Genomic DNA, 17,715 nt, shown 5'->3' with positions numbered 1-17,715 from the left:
TTAATGTTTTTAGAATGCAGAAATTTTTCATAGCATTTTTGTTACATTTTTTTTTGTCATTCGTGAGTTAATGATTTTTTTTTTCAAAATTAAACAAAAATTAATATAACATACAAGTTTTTTGAAAATATAATAAACATGGCCATTTCTAATTTGAAATACAGTTAATGTTTATTAGGTTAAGCCAAAAGTTAAGTTTAAAGTTTTGCGAACCATATAGAAAAACTGCCGTCCGATGGGGAACGTCAGTGGATTTTTGGCGCATGCGCAAATTGATCGGGTAGCGACGCTAGTGTGCAAGTCCCAGCGTTGTTGGAGTGACAGTCGGGGCGGCCAATCACATTTCAGCAAGAAACTGCAACGTCAATCAATGATATTGTGGGCGGTGTAAGGAAACCAGGCTTTAACTTGAAGCTAACTATGCTTGGAACGCCCGTTTGTCATTTTGTCTTAGTGCTTGATCCGTTGACATGTAATAAAGTGTACTATTGCTTTAGGATGGTATAAAAATACAGGGGAACAAAACTATTTATATACTGTAACTACAGTGGATAGCGCGCTTTCGAAACCCCGCTGATGACGTGCCTACACGGCGGCCATCTTAGTAGGGGCAACTTCCCCTTTAAGGCAATGCAATACAATGCGTTCTGTATTGAAAATAAATTATAACTTGCTTATTTATCCTCAAATTCTCATTAGGTTTACTTTGTCAACGTACAAACATGTATTGATACAAGTACCACAGCTGCTCATATGTACAGTATCATTCAAAAGTTTATACACAGAGAGTAACATGAAAATATGTGTAAACTTTTGACAGGTACTTTACATTGTCAGCTTGTTTACATTGTTATTTAGGACTTCTAGCACATCCAGACAAATGAATCAAGACCACGGAGACAATGTGATTGCCTAAAACAAAACATAGCAATCTTTTAATATAAACAAAAATAATGTACATTACAGTACTGTAACAATCAAATACTCCCTTTAAGGCTGAAGTAAGTCATTCTAACACAGCTTGTATTGGCCCAAAGCAACATTTGGCATACCATACATTGATTAAACAGCAACAACACACAATCAGGAACACCTTTTCTTTTAGGATATTGAGTTAATATTAAAACCAAACAATATGGAAAAAACAATATTTCGAAGAGAGGCATGAATAAAGCACTGAAATACTTTGCATTTCCAAAAAAAAAAAATGGCTTAAAATAAACCATATATTCATGGTTGACGAAACTCAATTTTTTTCTGGCTCAAATGAGATACAACGGTGTAGTATTTATCGTCAGTATCTTATGTAAATGCTCAATAAGCAGCTCCGCCTTGTTATGCATGAACTGACATGTTAGAATAGCAAAACAAAATCCTCAACACTAATTTTGTTACCTAGCTGTCATACAATGTCAGGCCTTAAGATGCAGCATGATAACACGTCATTGACCTACATTAATATTACCTACTCACATTTATGGAAACGTCAATACCAAAGTCTAGGATTGTCAACTCTTCCAAATGTAAATCTCACGTTAATACGCCACTTCCTCAAATCGCATTCGTTACTTCCGATCCAAGAACAATGCGAGTCGAGCAAGGAGATAAAAAGCAGGACTGAGGACAAAGCTTATGTGTCACATGGTAAAAGACAGAAGTACATCTTCACAAAGGCATCGACATATACTGTACTCTTGAGCACTTACTCTGAAATACTCACCAGCGTCCTTTGGTACCGCGGAACGGATCGTTAAATATGTCTGAGTGGTAAAATCATTCAAAAGCAATCAGGAGGACGGACACAAAGTTGCAGAGCGTTGATCGAGATGAGCACTTCTTTCACAACGTTTTGCACAATCAATACTGTTGCAGCAAAAGTAATTTAGTCAAACCAAGTAGGGGTGTCCCTATACAGCTTTTTCACTTCCGACTATTGTCCGATATCGATATCAGGGTAATTTTAGGATCATTTGCAAGTATAAATTAATTTCAGTTTGTCCTAGGTGTGCTGCCGTAGTTAGGAAATAGTCTTTGCCATTAGGTCGAACGTGCCAGTTGTGTCTCTTGTTGAGTCCTACAAAGTGTGTGTACTGCAAGTATTGCACTTATTACACATCAGCTGTTTGATTGTAAACGTACATCTTAGTTGTAATTTTCATTTGCAAATTCGGAGGTGTTGTAAAATCACTAATGCTAATCAGTAGCATGTAAACGGCATACCCAGTGTAAATTAGCATCGAGCTAGCGCATTGGTTTTAAATGTTGGAATGTCACAGAGAAGTTATTTTATATCCCATGTAACCTACATTGACATACTTTATACTTCTGTACTTTCAGTTTTTAGTAGTGATGTGCGATTTTCTTTCCGATCCGATACCAAGTAAAATTCAGGCTGGTAATGGCGCTACCAATCCGATACAGATACTTTGTGCAATTATAATGTGTCTGCTAAAATAACATATACCGTATTTTTCGGACTATAAGTCGCAGTTTTTTTCATAGTTTGGCCGGGGGTGCGATTTATACTCAGGAGCGACTTAGGTGTGAAATTATTAACACATTACCGTAAAATATCAAATAATATTATTTAGCTCATTCACGTAAGAGACTAGACGTCTAAGATTTCATCTGATTTAGCGATTAGGAGTGACAGATTGTTTGGTAAACGTATAGCATGTTCTATATGTCATAGTTATTTGAATGACTCTTACCATAATATGTTACGTTAACATATCAGGCACATTCTCAGTTGGTTATTTATGCGTCATATAACGTACACTTATTCAGCCTGTTGTTCACTATTCTTCATTTATTTTAAATTGCCTTTCAAATGTCTATTCTTGGTGTTGGGTTTTATCAAATACATTTCCCCAAAAAATGCGACCTAGATATGTTTTTTTCCTTCTTTATTATGCATTTTCGGACGGTGCGACTTACTGTATACTCCGGAGCGACTTATACTCCGAAAAATACGGTATATCTAAAAAAATAAACAGTAAAATTGATCATGTAATGACAAATAGCTGACATTTTCTAACTAATAATAATGTACTTTGTCTTTAAATATATCTAATATATGTTTTACTTGACTTTTCAGAATGGTGGACAAAGTTTAGACACACCTGATCTAAAATATTAGCAGCTCTCAAAATTAAAATGAATTATATCTAAAACATAAACAAAGTTTAGTTAGTTCATTGAAAAATGAAATAATTGTAAGCAAAAGAGAAAAAAAATCGGTGTTTAATGACAAAAAGCTGAAATGTTCTAATCAAATCTTACCCAATAACTGTTATTAGCATTTTTATTTTTAAATTTAAAAAATTATCAATATGGGCCCCGCATACTTGGCCCTTGGTGGAAAAAGTTTCAGCACCCCTGAACTAAAATATCAAAAGAATCAATATTTTGATTTAAAAATCGATAATAGAGCATAAAAATCTGGTATCGGCAGTATCGATATTTCAGTGTCGATGCACACATCACTAGTTTTAATGTTTTAAACACTCTCAAATGGAGATAATCTGGTATCTGTTTGCTAAAATAGCAGGAAGAGTCGTTAGCAGGAACAGAAAAGGCTGCTTGTGTCAGAGTTCTTCTATCAGATGTTTGTAGATGCAGGCTGATATAATCAGATACCAGTTTTATTGCTGGTATCGGACAAATATCTGATAACAATATTGAATCGGTACACCCCTAGTCATAACTATTCATTGTTCTTCTGCGTATTGAATCAAACATCAAAGGGTAACAAAAAAAATACAAAGTGCATTTAGGAATGATAGATGTACCTTAAGTGAAATATTAAAATATACTTTATGATAAAATGGCTTCTAAAGCTACATGAACCTGGTAGGTCATTTCTCCTCAACAAAAGGAGGCAATACAATTCACAAGTAAAGAGAAACTAAAACACTTTTAGCGAGGAGAAATGTAACGTCCACCTCTTTGCTCCTTTTAGTACGCACACCTGAAACACACCATGAAATAACAGCATGAGATTCAAAAACTGATGAGATTAGGTGGAGCTTTGAAGCGGAGACGTTTGATTGGCCGATTCTAATTACAGCTAGCAAAATGTATCTGAAAGGGGGAGTTGGCTTTATTTTATATATAGAACAATTATCTTCAAGTACAGTCGTCCCATGCCATATGTGTGGCTTCACGACCTCGCAGATTCAAATATAGACCTTAAATTCCGGACTATAAACCGCCACTTTTTTCTTACGCTTTGAACCCTGAGGCTTATAAAACGGTGCACTAATTTATGGATTTTTCTTCGATGACGGCCATAACGCAAATCATGAACAGGTGTGTTACTGTTTGTGCTATTGCGCCATCTTTTGAACAAGTTCGCTCACAGCAGGTGCTGCCATGCTTCGGTGTTCTTTTTATTTAGTGCTTTCAACCTGAAGTAGAAGTGTCATTTCGTCTCCTAGCCATCCGTAGCGTTTCTGATCGAATGGATTCTTCATTCGTCACTTGAAGCCACGTTTGTAAATTTAAAACTATTCTTACTTACTAAACCGTCTCATGTGTAATGTCTGTAGGAGTGTGTTCGTGCATATTTGTACGGGCTAGCATAATTTTTTTAAGCTAGCGTCGTAGAATTAGCTAATATGCTAACATGTTTACGAGTGTTAGTATTATTAATTTACAACGGCATTCTTTTTAAATTGTTTGTTTCACAATTTCCTCAGTAAATTCACCAAAACGTCGCCGTGGAGTTATTGTGTGTGTTTAACTGATTGGAGAGCTAGCTTCCGCAGCTAGTGGGTCCATGGCGATGACTTCTGTTTTGTTTGATCATCCGTTTTACTGCCGCGTTACAGACATTGTGTGGAAATAATTAAGGTATGTAAATAAACATTTACTAAATATTTCTGTGTAAATAATTAATTTCACAACGTAGATACCTGCGGATTATAGTCCAGTGCGGCTAATATATGGACAATATTTTTTCTTCTTCTAAAATTTAGTGGGTGCGTTGCGGTCTATAGTCCGGAAAATAAGGCATATATTTTAAAGCATTTTGTACATATTTGTGGCCTAAATCCAGTGTTTAAATTAAGCCTTATTTATTTGTTCGTGTCTTATACATATTGGAGTGCAGTATTTGTCTTATTTTCTATTATTATTTTGTGGCGATCAATAAAGCTATTCACCAAGTGGCACTTAAGTTTCCGGGTTAAGGGTGAACAATGCTAACAAAATGGCGGCTATTCTTGGCGCTAACCTCACCGAGACTATAATTAGACCAACTTTTTGATGCAGTTCATCTTCAACCCCTGCCTCATCAATAACACATCTCCACATTGGTGAGCCTTGAGCAAAGTCAAAAGACGAGACAAAGCGGTACATGGCGCGCCACTTATTGCTAACAAGGCTGTTATTAGCACCAATGTGACAATGACAACACGGGACACGCTGTGCTAACAACACGGAATGCTAACAACAGAGCTAATGGTCGTAGTTGCGACGATCAAGTTGACCAGGTTTTTACAAAATAATGTATGCCTGTGGTTTCAGCACATGAAGCCCAGTTCTAACTACTACTAATTACCCAGGACGTGATGAAGTATTTCCACGTTGTGGTCGTGTTGTAGTGGCCGGGTGACTGTCATAGCAATGACACTTGAGTACCAGTGAGTACTGTAATCCATACTTGCCAACCTTGAGACCTCCGAATTCGGTAATTGGGGTGGGGTGGTTGAAGTGGGGGGAAGGGGTGTGTACCGGTATATATTTTCAAGTATTTCTTATACACACACACACACACACACACACACACACACACACACACACACACACACACACACACACACACACACACACACACACACACACACACACACACACCACACACACACACATATATATATATATAAATAATCCATTCATGAATGAGTATATCTGTTTGGCCACCGTGTTCAATGGAGAAGACTGATCTACAAAATGTGCAGGCAGCATACCCCTTCCCCTTCGAGCTGTCCTGGATGAACTGAAATTATTTTTTCCAATCATTTTGGAACTTGCAAGCGTACCGGTACTTCTTCTTCTTACTCGTCGTCGCCATGTCTCTTCTTCGTTCTTCTGCTTCGTCTCTTGTTATGTTTTTGGACATTACTACTTTGCCGTAGTTTTGAAGCAATGCATGATGGGAATCCGGATGTTGTGTCAGTGTATTAACGTGCCGGCTGGAATAAACACACGCTGAGAAATGGCTGTGTGCCTGCCTACTTTATGGGTTATAGATAAACCTATGGATAACGGAGACATATATAATAGTCTCCTTTTAAAGTGAGAGAGGACGCTAAAGGCAGTGCCTTTAAGGCACGCCCCCAATATTGTTGTCTGGGTGGAAATCGGGAGAAATTCGGGAGAATGTTTGCCCCGGGAGATTTTCGGGAGGGCCACTGAAATTCGGGAGTCCCCCGGGAAAACCGGGAGGGTTGGCAAGTATGCTGTAATCTACAGTATAACACACTCAAGGTTAGTGTAATGGTGACTATATGGATTTTATTTCAACTTTAGAGGGCTGTAATTATGTTAAAAAAACATATTTAGAAAGTCATAAGGTTTTTTTATGCTCTAATGATGAAAATATTTACTAACAATAATCCTAATTGGTGTGAATTTGTTTACCACGGTCAGACCTGGAACCAATTAGCCACGATAGACAAGGGACGACTGTACTGTACATCAACATTTTCAACCTGTTAGGTAATGATTAATCCTTAAAACAGTAACCCCAAAACCAGTAGAAATAAAACGTGTCGATCATCTTCGATTCCGAATGATCAAGACATTCGTCATCCCTTTAAAAAAGGACGAAAAGGTCTCCTCCGAAGACATTAGGACGGGAGAAACAATCAGTCGCATGACTGCAGCAAGATAGCGTAGGCGTGTGCTTTAAAGTCTAACAGTCCAGTGTTCAATAGCAAACGATGGAGATCTTTAAACACCGTGTGGACCTCCTTAGTCCAGTGTGAGGACGGTTTTAGATCAACACATCAGTGTCTTTGAGGGGACGCCAGACACAGAGTCTAGTTGAATGTGCAGCGAACAGGACGTCTACCTCTTGTAGTGGCTGGGAGCGTCTGCAAACACGTACTTCAGTCTATAAGCTTCAGCCAGCAGGAGGCCCACTTCTTCATTGCCCCAGTGGATTGTGGGAAGGTTCTGCAGTAGTATCAGAAGGCCCTGAAGAGCAGAAGGAAAATAACGCTGATGTGAAAGTGAGCTAAGAAGGTTCCGCGTGAAGTTCAATGTAGTTTAGCGCCGGTATAAAATCATTAAAAAATGCTACATTTACTGAAGTAAATTTTGGATAAAGTACTTTCAAAGGCCTACTGAAACCCACTACTACCGACCACGCAGTCTGATAGTTTATATATCAATGATAAAATCTTAACATTGCAACACATGCCAATACGGCCGGGTTAGATTACTAAAGTGCAATTTTAAATTTCGCGCAAAATATCCTGCTAAAAACGTCTCGGTATGATGACGCCTGCGCGTGACGTCACGGATTGGAGCGGACATTTTGGGACAGCATTGTGGCCAGCTATCAAGTCGTCTGTTTTCATCGCAAAATTCCACAGTATTCTGGACATCTGTGTTGGTGAATCTTTTGCAATTTGTTCAATGAACAATGGAGACAGCAAAGAAGAAAGCTGTAGGTGGGAAGCGGTGTATTTTGGCCGGCTGCAGCAACACAAACACGTAGCCGATGTTTCATTGTTTGCATTCCCGAAAGATGACAGTCAAGCTTTACCATTGGCTTGTGGAGAACTGGGACAACAGAGACTCTTACCAGGAGGACTTTGAGTTGGATACGCAGACGCGGTACCGTGAGTACGTACGCAGCTGCGGCTTCCAAACATTTGATCACTTGCCCGTACGTGCGTGCCGCTATGTGCATGTCACGTACGTAACTTTGGGGACTTTGGGGAAATATATGTGCTGTATGAACTTTGGGGAGGTGAACGGTACTTTGGGCTGTGGGATTGAGTGTGTTGTGCGGGTGTTTGATTTGTATTGGTGGGTTATATGGACGGGAGGGAGGAGGTGTTTGTTATGCAGGATTCATTTGTGGCATATTAAATATAAGCCTGGTTGTGTTGTGGCTAATAGAGTATTTATATGTCTTGTGTTTATTTACTGTTTTAGTCATTCCCAGCTGAATATCAGGTCCCACCCGCCTCTCACAGCATCTTCCCTATCTGAATCGCTTCCACTGCCCTCTAGTCCTTCACTCTCACTTTCCTCATACACAAATCTTTCATCCTCGCTCAAATTAATGGGGAAATCGTCGCTTTCTCGGTCCGAATCGCTCTCGCTGCTGGTGGCCATGATTGTAAACAATGTGCAGATGTGAGGAGCTCCACAACCGGTGACGTCACGCGCATATCATCTGCTACTTCCGATACAGGCAAGGCTTTTTTATCAGCGACCAAAAATTGCGAAATTTATCGTCGATGTTCTCTACTTCAGCAAAAATATGGCAATATCGCGAAATGATCAAGTATGACACATAGAATGGACCTGCTATCCCCGTTTAAATAAGAAAATCGCATTTACCATTTAAATAAGAAAATCGCATTTCAGTAGGCCTTTAATGCAACATACTTTTTGTTGAGTATTTTTGAGAAGAAACACTACTGACTGGAGGACGAGGCGAAACATGTGACACACCGAGTGAGAACACGCAGGAGCATACCAGAAGGCATGCTAATCGCTAAGCTAGCTTGGACCATGAGAAGAAATAAGTGAAGTGAATTATATTTATAAAGCTCTTTTACATAGTGAAACACAATATCTAAGTTACATTTAAACCAGTGTGGGTGGGACTGGGAGCAGGTGGGTAAAGTATCTTGCCCAAGGACACAACGGCAGTGACTAGGATGGCGAAAGCGGGGATCGAACCTGGAACCCTCAAGTTGCTGGCACGGCCACTCTACCAACCGAGCTATTACGCCCTGTGTAAATAAGTGCTTAGTAAAGTTTAAAAAGTGTAGATGGAAGCACGTTACAGCAGGAAGTAAGCAGTTATTAACAGGAAGTGAACAAGTAGATCAATAAGAGTTATAGAGAGGTTAATATAACGATGTCTGTTGCTGTGTAGCAACAAGGGGAGGGGCAAATCCATCCATGTATCTGTAGTGTCGATACCAAAGGTAGTATCAGTATCAGGGCTGCAACGATACATCAAGTAAATCAATGCGTTTGATTCGGAAAAAGCTTTGATTTATGTTACTTTGATTAATTGTTTAGTAAATGTACCGGTAACTAACAAAAATGATGAAACCCGGACCGAATAAAAGAAAGTAAAACAAGATACAAGGTAAATTAAAGTACAAGTTAAATAAAAATGTAAACAGCAGGTAATGAGGGGAAAAGAAGGTGAATTTAAAAAAAAAAAAAAAAGGTAAGTAAAAGGTAGAAAAAAGGTAATAGAAGATAAATGGAAGCTAAATGAAGGTGAAATAAGAACAAGAAGGTGAATAGAAGGTAAATAGATATCGAAGGTATTGAAGTTTATGGTAACCAGAAAAATTGTTGTTTATTCTAACTATTTTCCCTGAAATACGCATTGAGACTATAAAGTGTGTCTTATCCGATTACTTAAGCAAACTAATCGATAGAATACTCGATAGCTGCGGCCCTAATCAGTATATGATCGACACAGATCAGATCAATATTGTTATTTTTACAACAAAAAAAAAAGTGTTGTTTTTGTTCACAGATACAATCTGGGGGAATAATTCCCTGGACACAGGAGGACAAAAAAGAAAGTATTTAAAAGAGTAGCAGATAGGTGTTTGACTTTTGTTTAGTTATTGTGTACTATAGATTTGTTTTGGTAAAACAATTGTATGTAATCAAATAGAATAAGGATGTAGTTAAAATATTGTGTTGATATTGTTACACTGTCAACAGCACTCAGCAGAAATACATAAAATATTTACAGTTAATACATGTGATCGGTATCGGCCGACCTCACTCATGGATGATTGTATGGAAATCGGCAGCAAGAAACTCTGATCCCAATTTTTAATGATTTAGAAATTTTGGCGACACTTATTTCAAGTTTTATAATTTTTAAGTATGGCGGAAAATAAAAAAGAAGCATACCTGGAAGTCAATCATGGAGAGGATTTCTTTGCGCCACTCAGTGAGGAACGCAGCGCAGACGTACAAGTGAAAGTGGGAGAATCCTTCTGCTTCAGCCTAGGACAAGACAAAGTGAAGAGGATAAACATACATTTAACATTTAAATTCAACATAATGACATAAAAATGTACTGAATATATTAAGACCGCCACAAGTAAAAATATTGTTCTAATGTTTTATTTTTTTGCAATAGAGGAATGTGCTGTTTCTTGGCAATGCACACAACTCGTCATTTCACATAAAATTAGAGTTTGAGGTTTAAACAACAGGCTTCTGTAGTCTGTCAGCACAGAGTGCAGAGCAGCAGACTGGTTAGTAGTAAAAAGTTAGCATCAATATTAAGTGTTATGTTATGTGTTATGTTATTTTCATTTATTATGCGCCCCCCAACCAACTGTTACATCAGCCCGGGGCGCAGCCCGAGTGGAGAAACAAAAAAACAGAAACAGAGACTGAGACAAACAAAGGAATCTAAACTAAACATTTAAGACTCACAATGGACACATAAATCAAAAGTCATCTGCGGTAAAAAGGTGAGTTTTAAGCTGTGCTCTAAAAGAGTCCAGGGTGGTGGCAGACTTAATATTCAGGGGGAGTTTATTCCATAACCTAGGTGCCATCACTGAGAAAGCACAGTCTCCCTTTGTCACCAGGTTTGACCGTGGGACCTTCAGGGTCATCTGGTTGTCCGATCGAAGGCAGCGACCAAGCCTGGAGCTGGTGGGTTGGTCCAGGAGATCTTTAATGTAAGCCGGGGCGAGACCATTGAGCGCTTTGAAGACATACGTGACGATCTTAAATTTCACTCTACCCTTCACTGGGAGCCAGTGAAGGGAGGAGAGGATGGGAGAAATATGTTCCCTCATTTTTGCGCCTGTCACCAGCCTGGCTGCTGCATTTTGTACTAGCTGCATGCTATGGATGTTTGGTGAATATATGTCTCGGTAGAAATGCAATTGTGGCCGTCTGTCAATTTTGTTACGTTAAAATCTAATTTGTTAAATGTTTGTACAAGTTTACAGTGATTGCAATGCTAATTTCCATTAGCCTGTCAATGAGGCCGTCCATTGTATTTTAGCATTAAGCTAGCAGTGTAGTTCAATTGCTTTTTTCAGTTTATAGCAGGATTCTTACAAGCATGTGCACTTTATGTGAAAATGAAATGTACTTTCCTTTGTGTGCTTAGTTTTATAGTCATTTAATTGTGGAGAATATCAATAAACTCTAATTTATAGGACTGTTTACACATCTGCCAAATAAATTACAGCATTTAGAGAGGGCAGAATACTATGTCAATAAACCAGGGGTGTTACATTGTAATTGAAAAAACCCTCAAAACAATATAATCTAACGTAGATATGTTGAAGAAGGAGCTGAGCCGGAAGGCAAAGCTCTCAATTTACCGGTCGATCTACGTTCCCATCCTCACCTATGGTCATGAGCTTTGGGTTATGACTGAAAGAACAAGATCACGGGTACAAGCGGCCGAAATGAGTTTCCTCTGCCGGGTGGTGGGTCTCTCCCTTAGAGATAGGGTGAGAAGCTCTGCCATCCGGGAGGAGCTCAAAGTAAAGCTGCTGCTCCTCCACATCGAGAGGAGCCAGATGAGGTGGTTCGGGCATCTGGTCAGGATGCCACCCGAACGCCTCCCTAGGGAGGTGTTTAGGGCACGTCCGACTGGTAGGAGGCCACAGGAAAGATCCAGGACACTATGTCTCCCAGCTGGCCTGGGAATGCCTCGGGATCCCCCGGGAGGAGCTGGACGAAGTGGCTGGGGAGAGGGAAGTTTTGGCTTCCCTGCTTAGGCTGCTGCCCCCGCGACCCGACCTCGGATAAGTGGAAGAAGATGGATGGATGGATAGATATGTTGATACTATTTACTAAAATCACAGATTTGTCTTTAAACGTATATGTAAAACCTACTAGCATTTAGAAATGAAAAATACAAAACCCAAAACCAGTGAAGTTGGCACGTTGCGTAAATCGTAAATAAAAACAGAATACAATGATTTGCAAATCCTTTTCAACCCATATTCAATTGAATAGACTGCAAAGACAAGATATTTAACGTTCTAACTGGAAAACTTCGTTATTTTATGCAAATATTGACTCATTTGAAATTTGATGCCTGCAACATGTTTTAAAAAAGCTGGCACAAGTGGCAAAAGAGACTGAAAAAGTTGAAGAATGCTCATCAAACACTTATTCGGAACATCCCACAGGTGAACAGGCTAATTGGGAACAGCTGGGTGCCATGATTGGGTATAAAAGCAGCTTCCATGAAAGGCTCAGTCATTCTCAAACAAGGATGGGGTGAGGGTCACCATTTTGTGAACAAATGCGTGAGCAAATTGTCAAACAGTTTAAGAACAACATTTCTAAACGAGGAATTTAGGGATTTCACCATCTACGGTCCGTAATATCATCAAAAACTTCAGAGAATCTGGAGAAATCACTGCACGTAAGCGGCAATGCCCGTGACCTTCGATCCCTCAGGCCGTACTGCATCAAAAAAACGACAGCAGTGTGTAAAGAATATCACCACATCGGCTCAGGAACACTTCAAAAAACCACTGTCAGTAACTACAGTTCGTCGCTACATCGGTAAGTGCAAGTTACAACTGTACTTTGCAAAGCCAAAGCCATTTATCAACAACACCCAGAAACGCCGCCGGCTTTGCTGGGCCCAAGCTTATCTATGATGGACTGATGCAAAGTGTAAAAGTGTTCTGTGGTCCGACAAGTCCCCATTTCAAATAGTTTTTGGAAACTGAATGTCGTGTCCTCCGGATCAAAGAGGAAAAGAACCATCTGGACTGTTATAGGCGTTCAAAAGCCAGCATCTGTGATGGTATGGGGGTGTATTAGTACCCAAGGCATGGGTAACTTACACATCTGTGAAGGCACCATTAATGCTGAAAGGTGCATAGAGGTTTTGGAGCAACATATGTTGCCATCCAAGCAACGTCTTTTTCATGGATGCCGCTGCTTATTCCAGCAAAACAATGCCAAGCCACATTCAGCACGTGTTACAACAGCGTGGCTTTATAGTAAAATAGTGCGGGTACTAGACTGGCCTGCCTGTAGTCCAGACCTGTCTCCCATTGAAAATGTGTGGCGCAATATGAAGCCTAAAATACCACAATGGAGACCCTGAGCTGTTGAACGACTTAAGCTGTACATCAAGCAAGAATGGGAAAGAATTCCACCTGAAAAGCTGAAAAAATTGGTCTCCTCAGTTCCCAGACGTTTACGGAGTGTTGTTAAAAGGAGAGGCATGTAACACAGTGATAAAAATGCCCCTATGTCAACTTTTTTTGCAATGTGTTGCTGCCATTAAATTCAAAGTTTATGATTATCTGCAAAAAAAAAAAGTTTCTCAGTTTGAACATTGAATATCTTGTCTTTGCAGTCTATTCAATTGAATATAAGTCGAAAAGAACTTGCAAACCATTGTATTCCGTTTTTATTTAGGAATTACACAACGTGCCAACGTCACTGGTTTTGTACATTCGTCATAGCCAATTATATGTTAGTGTTCTTTTGACAGTGTTCTGGCCACGCCCCCGCCGCCACAAACTGATTGGCGGTCTGTGGTTACCGCTGAACAGTGTACATTCTTAGCCAATGTAAGGTGCGGCATACTCCACCTGGTAGGTGTCCCACAGACGGATGGTGCAACGCAGTGGAAGTTCCCTCATCAACAGATTGTTCATCCAGCGGAAGGCAAACTGTAAATACTCCACCTCATACTTTTTGAAATGATTGTGAATGTCCTCTGAAGACAGAAACAACAGTGAGTTCAAATGGCGTTTCTTCACTTTCTGCCTGAATGAGCTTGTGCCCAAGAATGAAAAAAGGATGACAGGAGGATTCAGGTTTTATTGTGGTTGGCGGATGACGAAGGAGAGACTCACCATCAATTCGGCTGACAAGCTCCTCCAAAGCTTTGACTTTGTTCTGGATTCCCGGCTGAGCAAAGGTGTAGTTGTCCTAAAAACGACAGCAGCTTCACAAATCAAGCACATTTGAGGAAAGCAAGCGTGCAGACCTGTATTCCATCCAGCAGCTTGCTCATGCACCAGAAGCTGTCCGCTTCGATGTTTCTTTGCGTGTCCAGAGGCAGGGCAGCGACCTCAAAGTTCTCCATGTCCTCCACTGGAAGAACCGATAACAACTCATTCACTACGTTTCCATGCACTAAATTCGTCTGATTTCCCAAATAGTTTTTTTTTTTTGTATTTTCACACCTCTGTGTAGGGTTGTACGGTATACCGCTACTAGTATAGTACCGCGATACTAATGAATCATATTCTGTACTGCACCGCCTCTAAAAAGTACCGGTCCTCGCCCCCCTTTTTTTAACGGGCATGAAGGCACTTCGTCACGTCATGACATTGCTGGTTTTCCGAGCAGAGGAGCATATTTGGCAGCGCACACACACAGAGTACTTACAAGCAGACAATGTGTGTAGACAGAAAAGGGAGAACGGACGCATTTTGGCTTAAAAACTAACAATAAAGGTGAAGCTATAAACACCCTCGGGAAGAGGTGCTTTAACACATGGCTAGCTAGCTAGCAGCTAATGTCCATCCGCAGTGTTTTAGCGACTTGTAAATCACTCATCCTTGTCTCCATGGCGACGAATAAAGTACATTTCTTACAAGTGTCATCCCTGCAGGACGAGGAATAGCTAAACATGCTTCACTACACACCGTAGCTCACCGGCATCACAATGTAAACAAACGCCATGGGTGGATCTACACCGGACATCCACTGTAATGATACCAAGTACAGTAGCGTATCTAGTCGATACTACTATGATTACACCAAAAAATTTTTTAGCATCACAAAATCTTTTTTCCTTTTTTAAAAATGTATATTAAGTGTATAAACCCAGGAAATATGTCCATGGACACATGAGGACTTTGAATATGACCAATGTATGATCCTGTAACTACCTGGTATCGGATCGATACCCAAATTTGTGGTTTCATCCAAAACTAATGTAAAGTATCAAACAACAGAAGAATAAGTGATTATTACATTTTAACAGAAGTGTAGATAGAACATGTTAAAAGAGAAAGTAAGCAGATATTAACAGTAAATGAACAATAACAATAATTAATTTTTACCATTTGTCCTTAATAATGTTGACAAAATAATACAATGGAAAATGACAATATGTCAGCAGCTAAATTAGGAGCCTTTGTTTGCTTACGTACTACTAAAAGACAAGTTGTCTTGTCTGTTCATTAAGTTGTAGAGTGGCCGTGCCAGCAATCGGAGGGTTGCTGGTTACTGGGGTTCAATCCCCACATTCTACCATCCTAGTCACGTCCGTTGTGTCCTTGGGCAAGACACTTCACCCTTGCTTCTGATGGGTGCTGGTAGCGCCTTGCATGGCAGCTCCCTCCATCAGTGTGTGAATGTGTGTGTGAATGGGTGAATGTGGAAATACTGTCAAAGCGTTTTGAGTACCTTGAAGGTAGAAAAGCGCTATACAAGTACAACCCATTTATTATTTATTTATTTATTTAAGGACAAACTTGCAACAAGAAACATATGTTTAATGTACCCTAAGATTTTTTGTTAAAATAAAGGCAATAATGCAATTTTTTGTGGTTCCCTTTATTTAGAAAAGCATCGAAATACATTCTGGTACCGGTACCAAAATATTGGTATCCGGACAACACTAAGCAGCCAGCCTGAAATGCGGGTGTCAGGGACAGACGTGGAAGGAGATTTTTACGACAAAGTTCTAAAGCTTAGTGATATATCAGATTGTAGGTGGGTTTAATTTTTTACCCTTCGCGTTCATATTTCACTGTGTTTGTTGCTTTTTGTTGTGTTTCGCTTGCTTGTAAAATATGTCGATCGAGAAGGGGTGTGACGTTCATATGTTGTCAATATTCAGTGTTTTATCGTCCATAGTTATATTTAGAGATGTCCGATAATATCTGCCTGCCGATATTATCGGCCGATAAATGCTTTAAAATGTAATATCGGAAATTATCAGTATCGTTTTTTTTATTATCGGTATCGGTTTTATTTTTTATTAAATCAACATAAAAAACACAAGATACACTTACAAATTAGTGCACCAACCCAAAAAACCTCCCTCCCCCATTTACACTCATTCACACAAAAGGGTGGTTTCTTTCTGTTATTAATATTCTGGTTCCTACATTATATATCAATATATAACAATACAGTCTGCAAGGGATACAGTCCGTAAGCACACATAATTGTGCGCGCTGCTGGTCCACTAATAGTACTAACCTTTAACAGTTAATTCTACTCATTTTCATTAATTACTAGTTTCTATGTAACTGTTTTTATATTGTTTTACTTTCTTTTTTATTCAAGAAAATGTTTTTAATTTTTTTATCTTATTTTATAAACATTTTTTAAAAGGACCTTATCTTCACCATACCTCGTTGTTCAAATTAGGCATAATAATGTGTTAATTCCACGACTGTATATATCGGTATCGGTTGATATCGGTATCGGTAATTAAGAGTTGGACAATATCGGAATATCGGATATCTGCAAAAAAGCCATTATCGGACATCCCTAGTTATATTGTAAATCCCACATTCTTTATTTTAATGTACATTCTGGGTGTCTCATTCAGTAAAAAAATTGAACATTTTATTCAGTTTTTTAAGGCGGTCTGTCATAACGTTTTTAGCATTCAATCAGACATTATTGTGAGGTTTTGTATTAGTGTTCCTAAAAATAGATAAACCAGCCCGCAGAAACATTTTTTCTCTAAACTGCATTAGAGAATCGATCATTTTTCCCATCTCTACTCAAGACCGATACAAATTGTGGTGCAACGGGTCATTGACAATTGTCGACAGCAGTCACTCGGAATTTTACGGACGGGAGCGAGTCAGCGCGGCCACTCGCAACAACATCGCAGTTGAAAACATGTCAAGTGTGGGGACATTTCACCCTAATCTTGTTCAAGACACGGACGCCTTGCTCTTTCTGCAGAGCGGACGTTGTTATTTTATGGCAGTAAATCTGTGATACGGGAACATTCATAGCGGAGGCATGATGTCGGACATCTGGAGGATGCCATCTCAACTCAGTAAGATAGTTAGCTCGTTACCTCGCTAGCTAGCTAACAAGTGTGAGACCAAGTGTGGATTTAACTATCATTTTAGCCAAAGTGCACCAGCTAAACTTTGTCTAAATCAATTCAGGCACAATTTGAAATTTTAGTTAGGAACATTTTGCCTCATCGGAGTGTTTTCATTTATCGGAGCTTATCGGATTTAATGGTATGTTGTCATAATTCCTTGATAATTATCTGTGGGATATTTATCGTGCACCTCTAACAGAAAAAACGAGTGGCAGAGGTAGGAAAGCACAACAATCAGTGGGCAGATTTTCCTCCTGGCAACTTACTGACAAACTCGGAGAGGAAGACAACAAAGAAGGGTGTGACCAGATCATTGATTCCTTGGACATAACCACTGGCCGGGTGTCGAATTGCCCAGATGAAGAGAATACGCTCAAACACCTGAA

At 39.5% G+C, this 17,715-nt stretch overlaps 1 protein-coding gene across 1 annotated transcript in view; it reads right to left on the bottom strand.

The window, feature by feature from the left end:
* Positions 1-898: 898 nt before the first annotated feature.
* Positions 899-17,715, bottom strand: part of LOC133653484 (TBC1 domain family member 22B-like) — a 42,486-nt gene continuing 25,669 nt past the window's right edge. The window contains exons 8-13 of the mRNA XM_062052800.1: positions 17,596-17,710; positions 14,228-14,334; positions 14,094-14,169; positions 13,827-13,954; positions 10,138-10,233; positions 899-7,203 (exon numbers count right to left, since the gene is read on the bottom strand). Of these exons, the coding sequence (XP_061908784.1) occupies positions 7,075-7,203; positions 10,138-10,233; positions 13,827-13,954; positions 14,094-14,169; positions 14,228-14,334; positions 17,596-17,710 (651 nt within the window). The 3' untranslated portion in view covers positions 899-7,074. The remainder of the gene's footprint in view (positions 7,204-10,137; positions 10,234-13,826; positions 13,955-14,093; positions 14,170-14,227; positions 14,335-17,595; positions 17,711-17,715) is intronic.

Source organism: Entelurus aequoreus, linkage group LG07 (assembly GCF_033978785.1).
Source record: "Entelurus aequoreus isolate RoL-2023_Sb linkage group LG07, RoL_Eaeq_v1.1, whole genome shotgun sequence".
NCBI classification, from domain to species: Eukaryota; Metazoa; Chordata; class Actinopteri; order Syngnathiformes; family Syngnathidae; genus Entelurus; species Entelurus aequoreus.
Note: the sequence above shows the minus strand (reverse complement) of the source record. Positions and strands in the feature narration are given on the sequence as shown.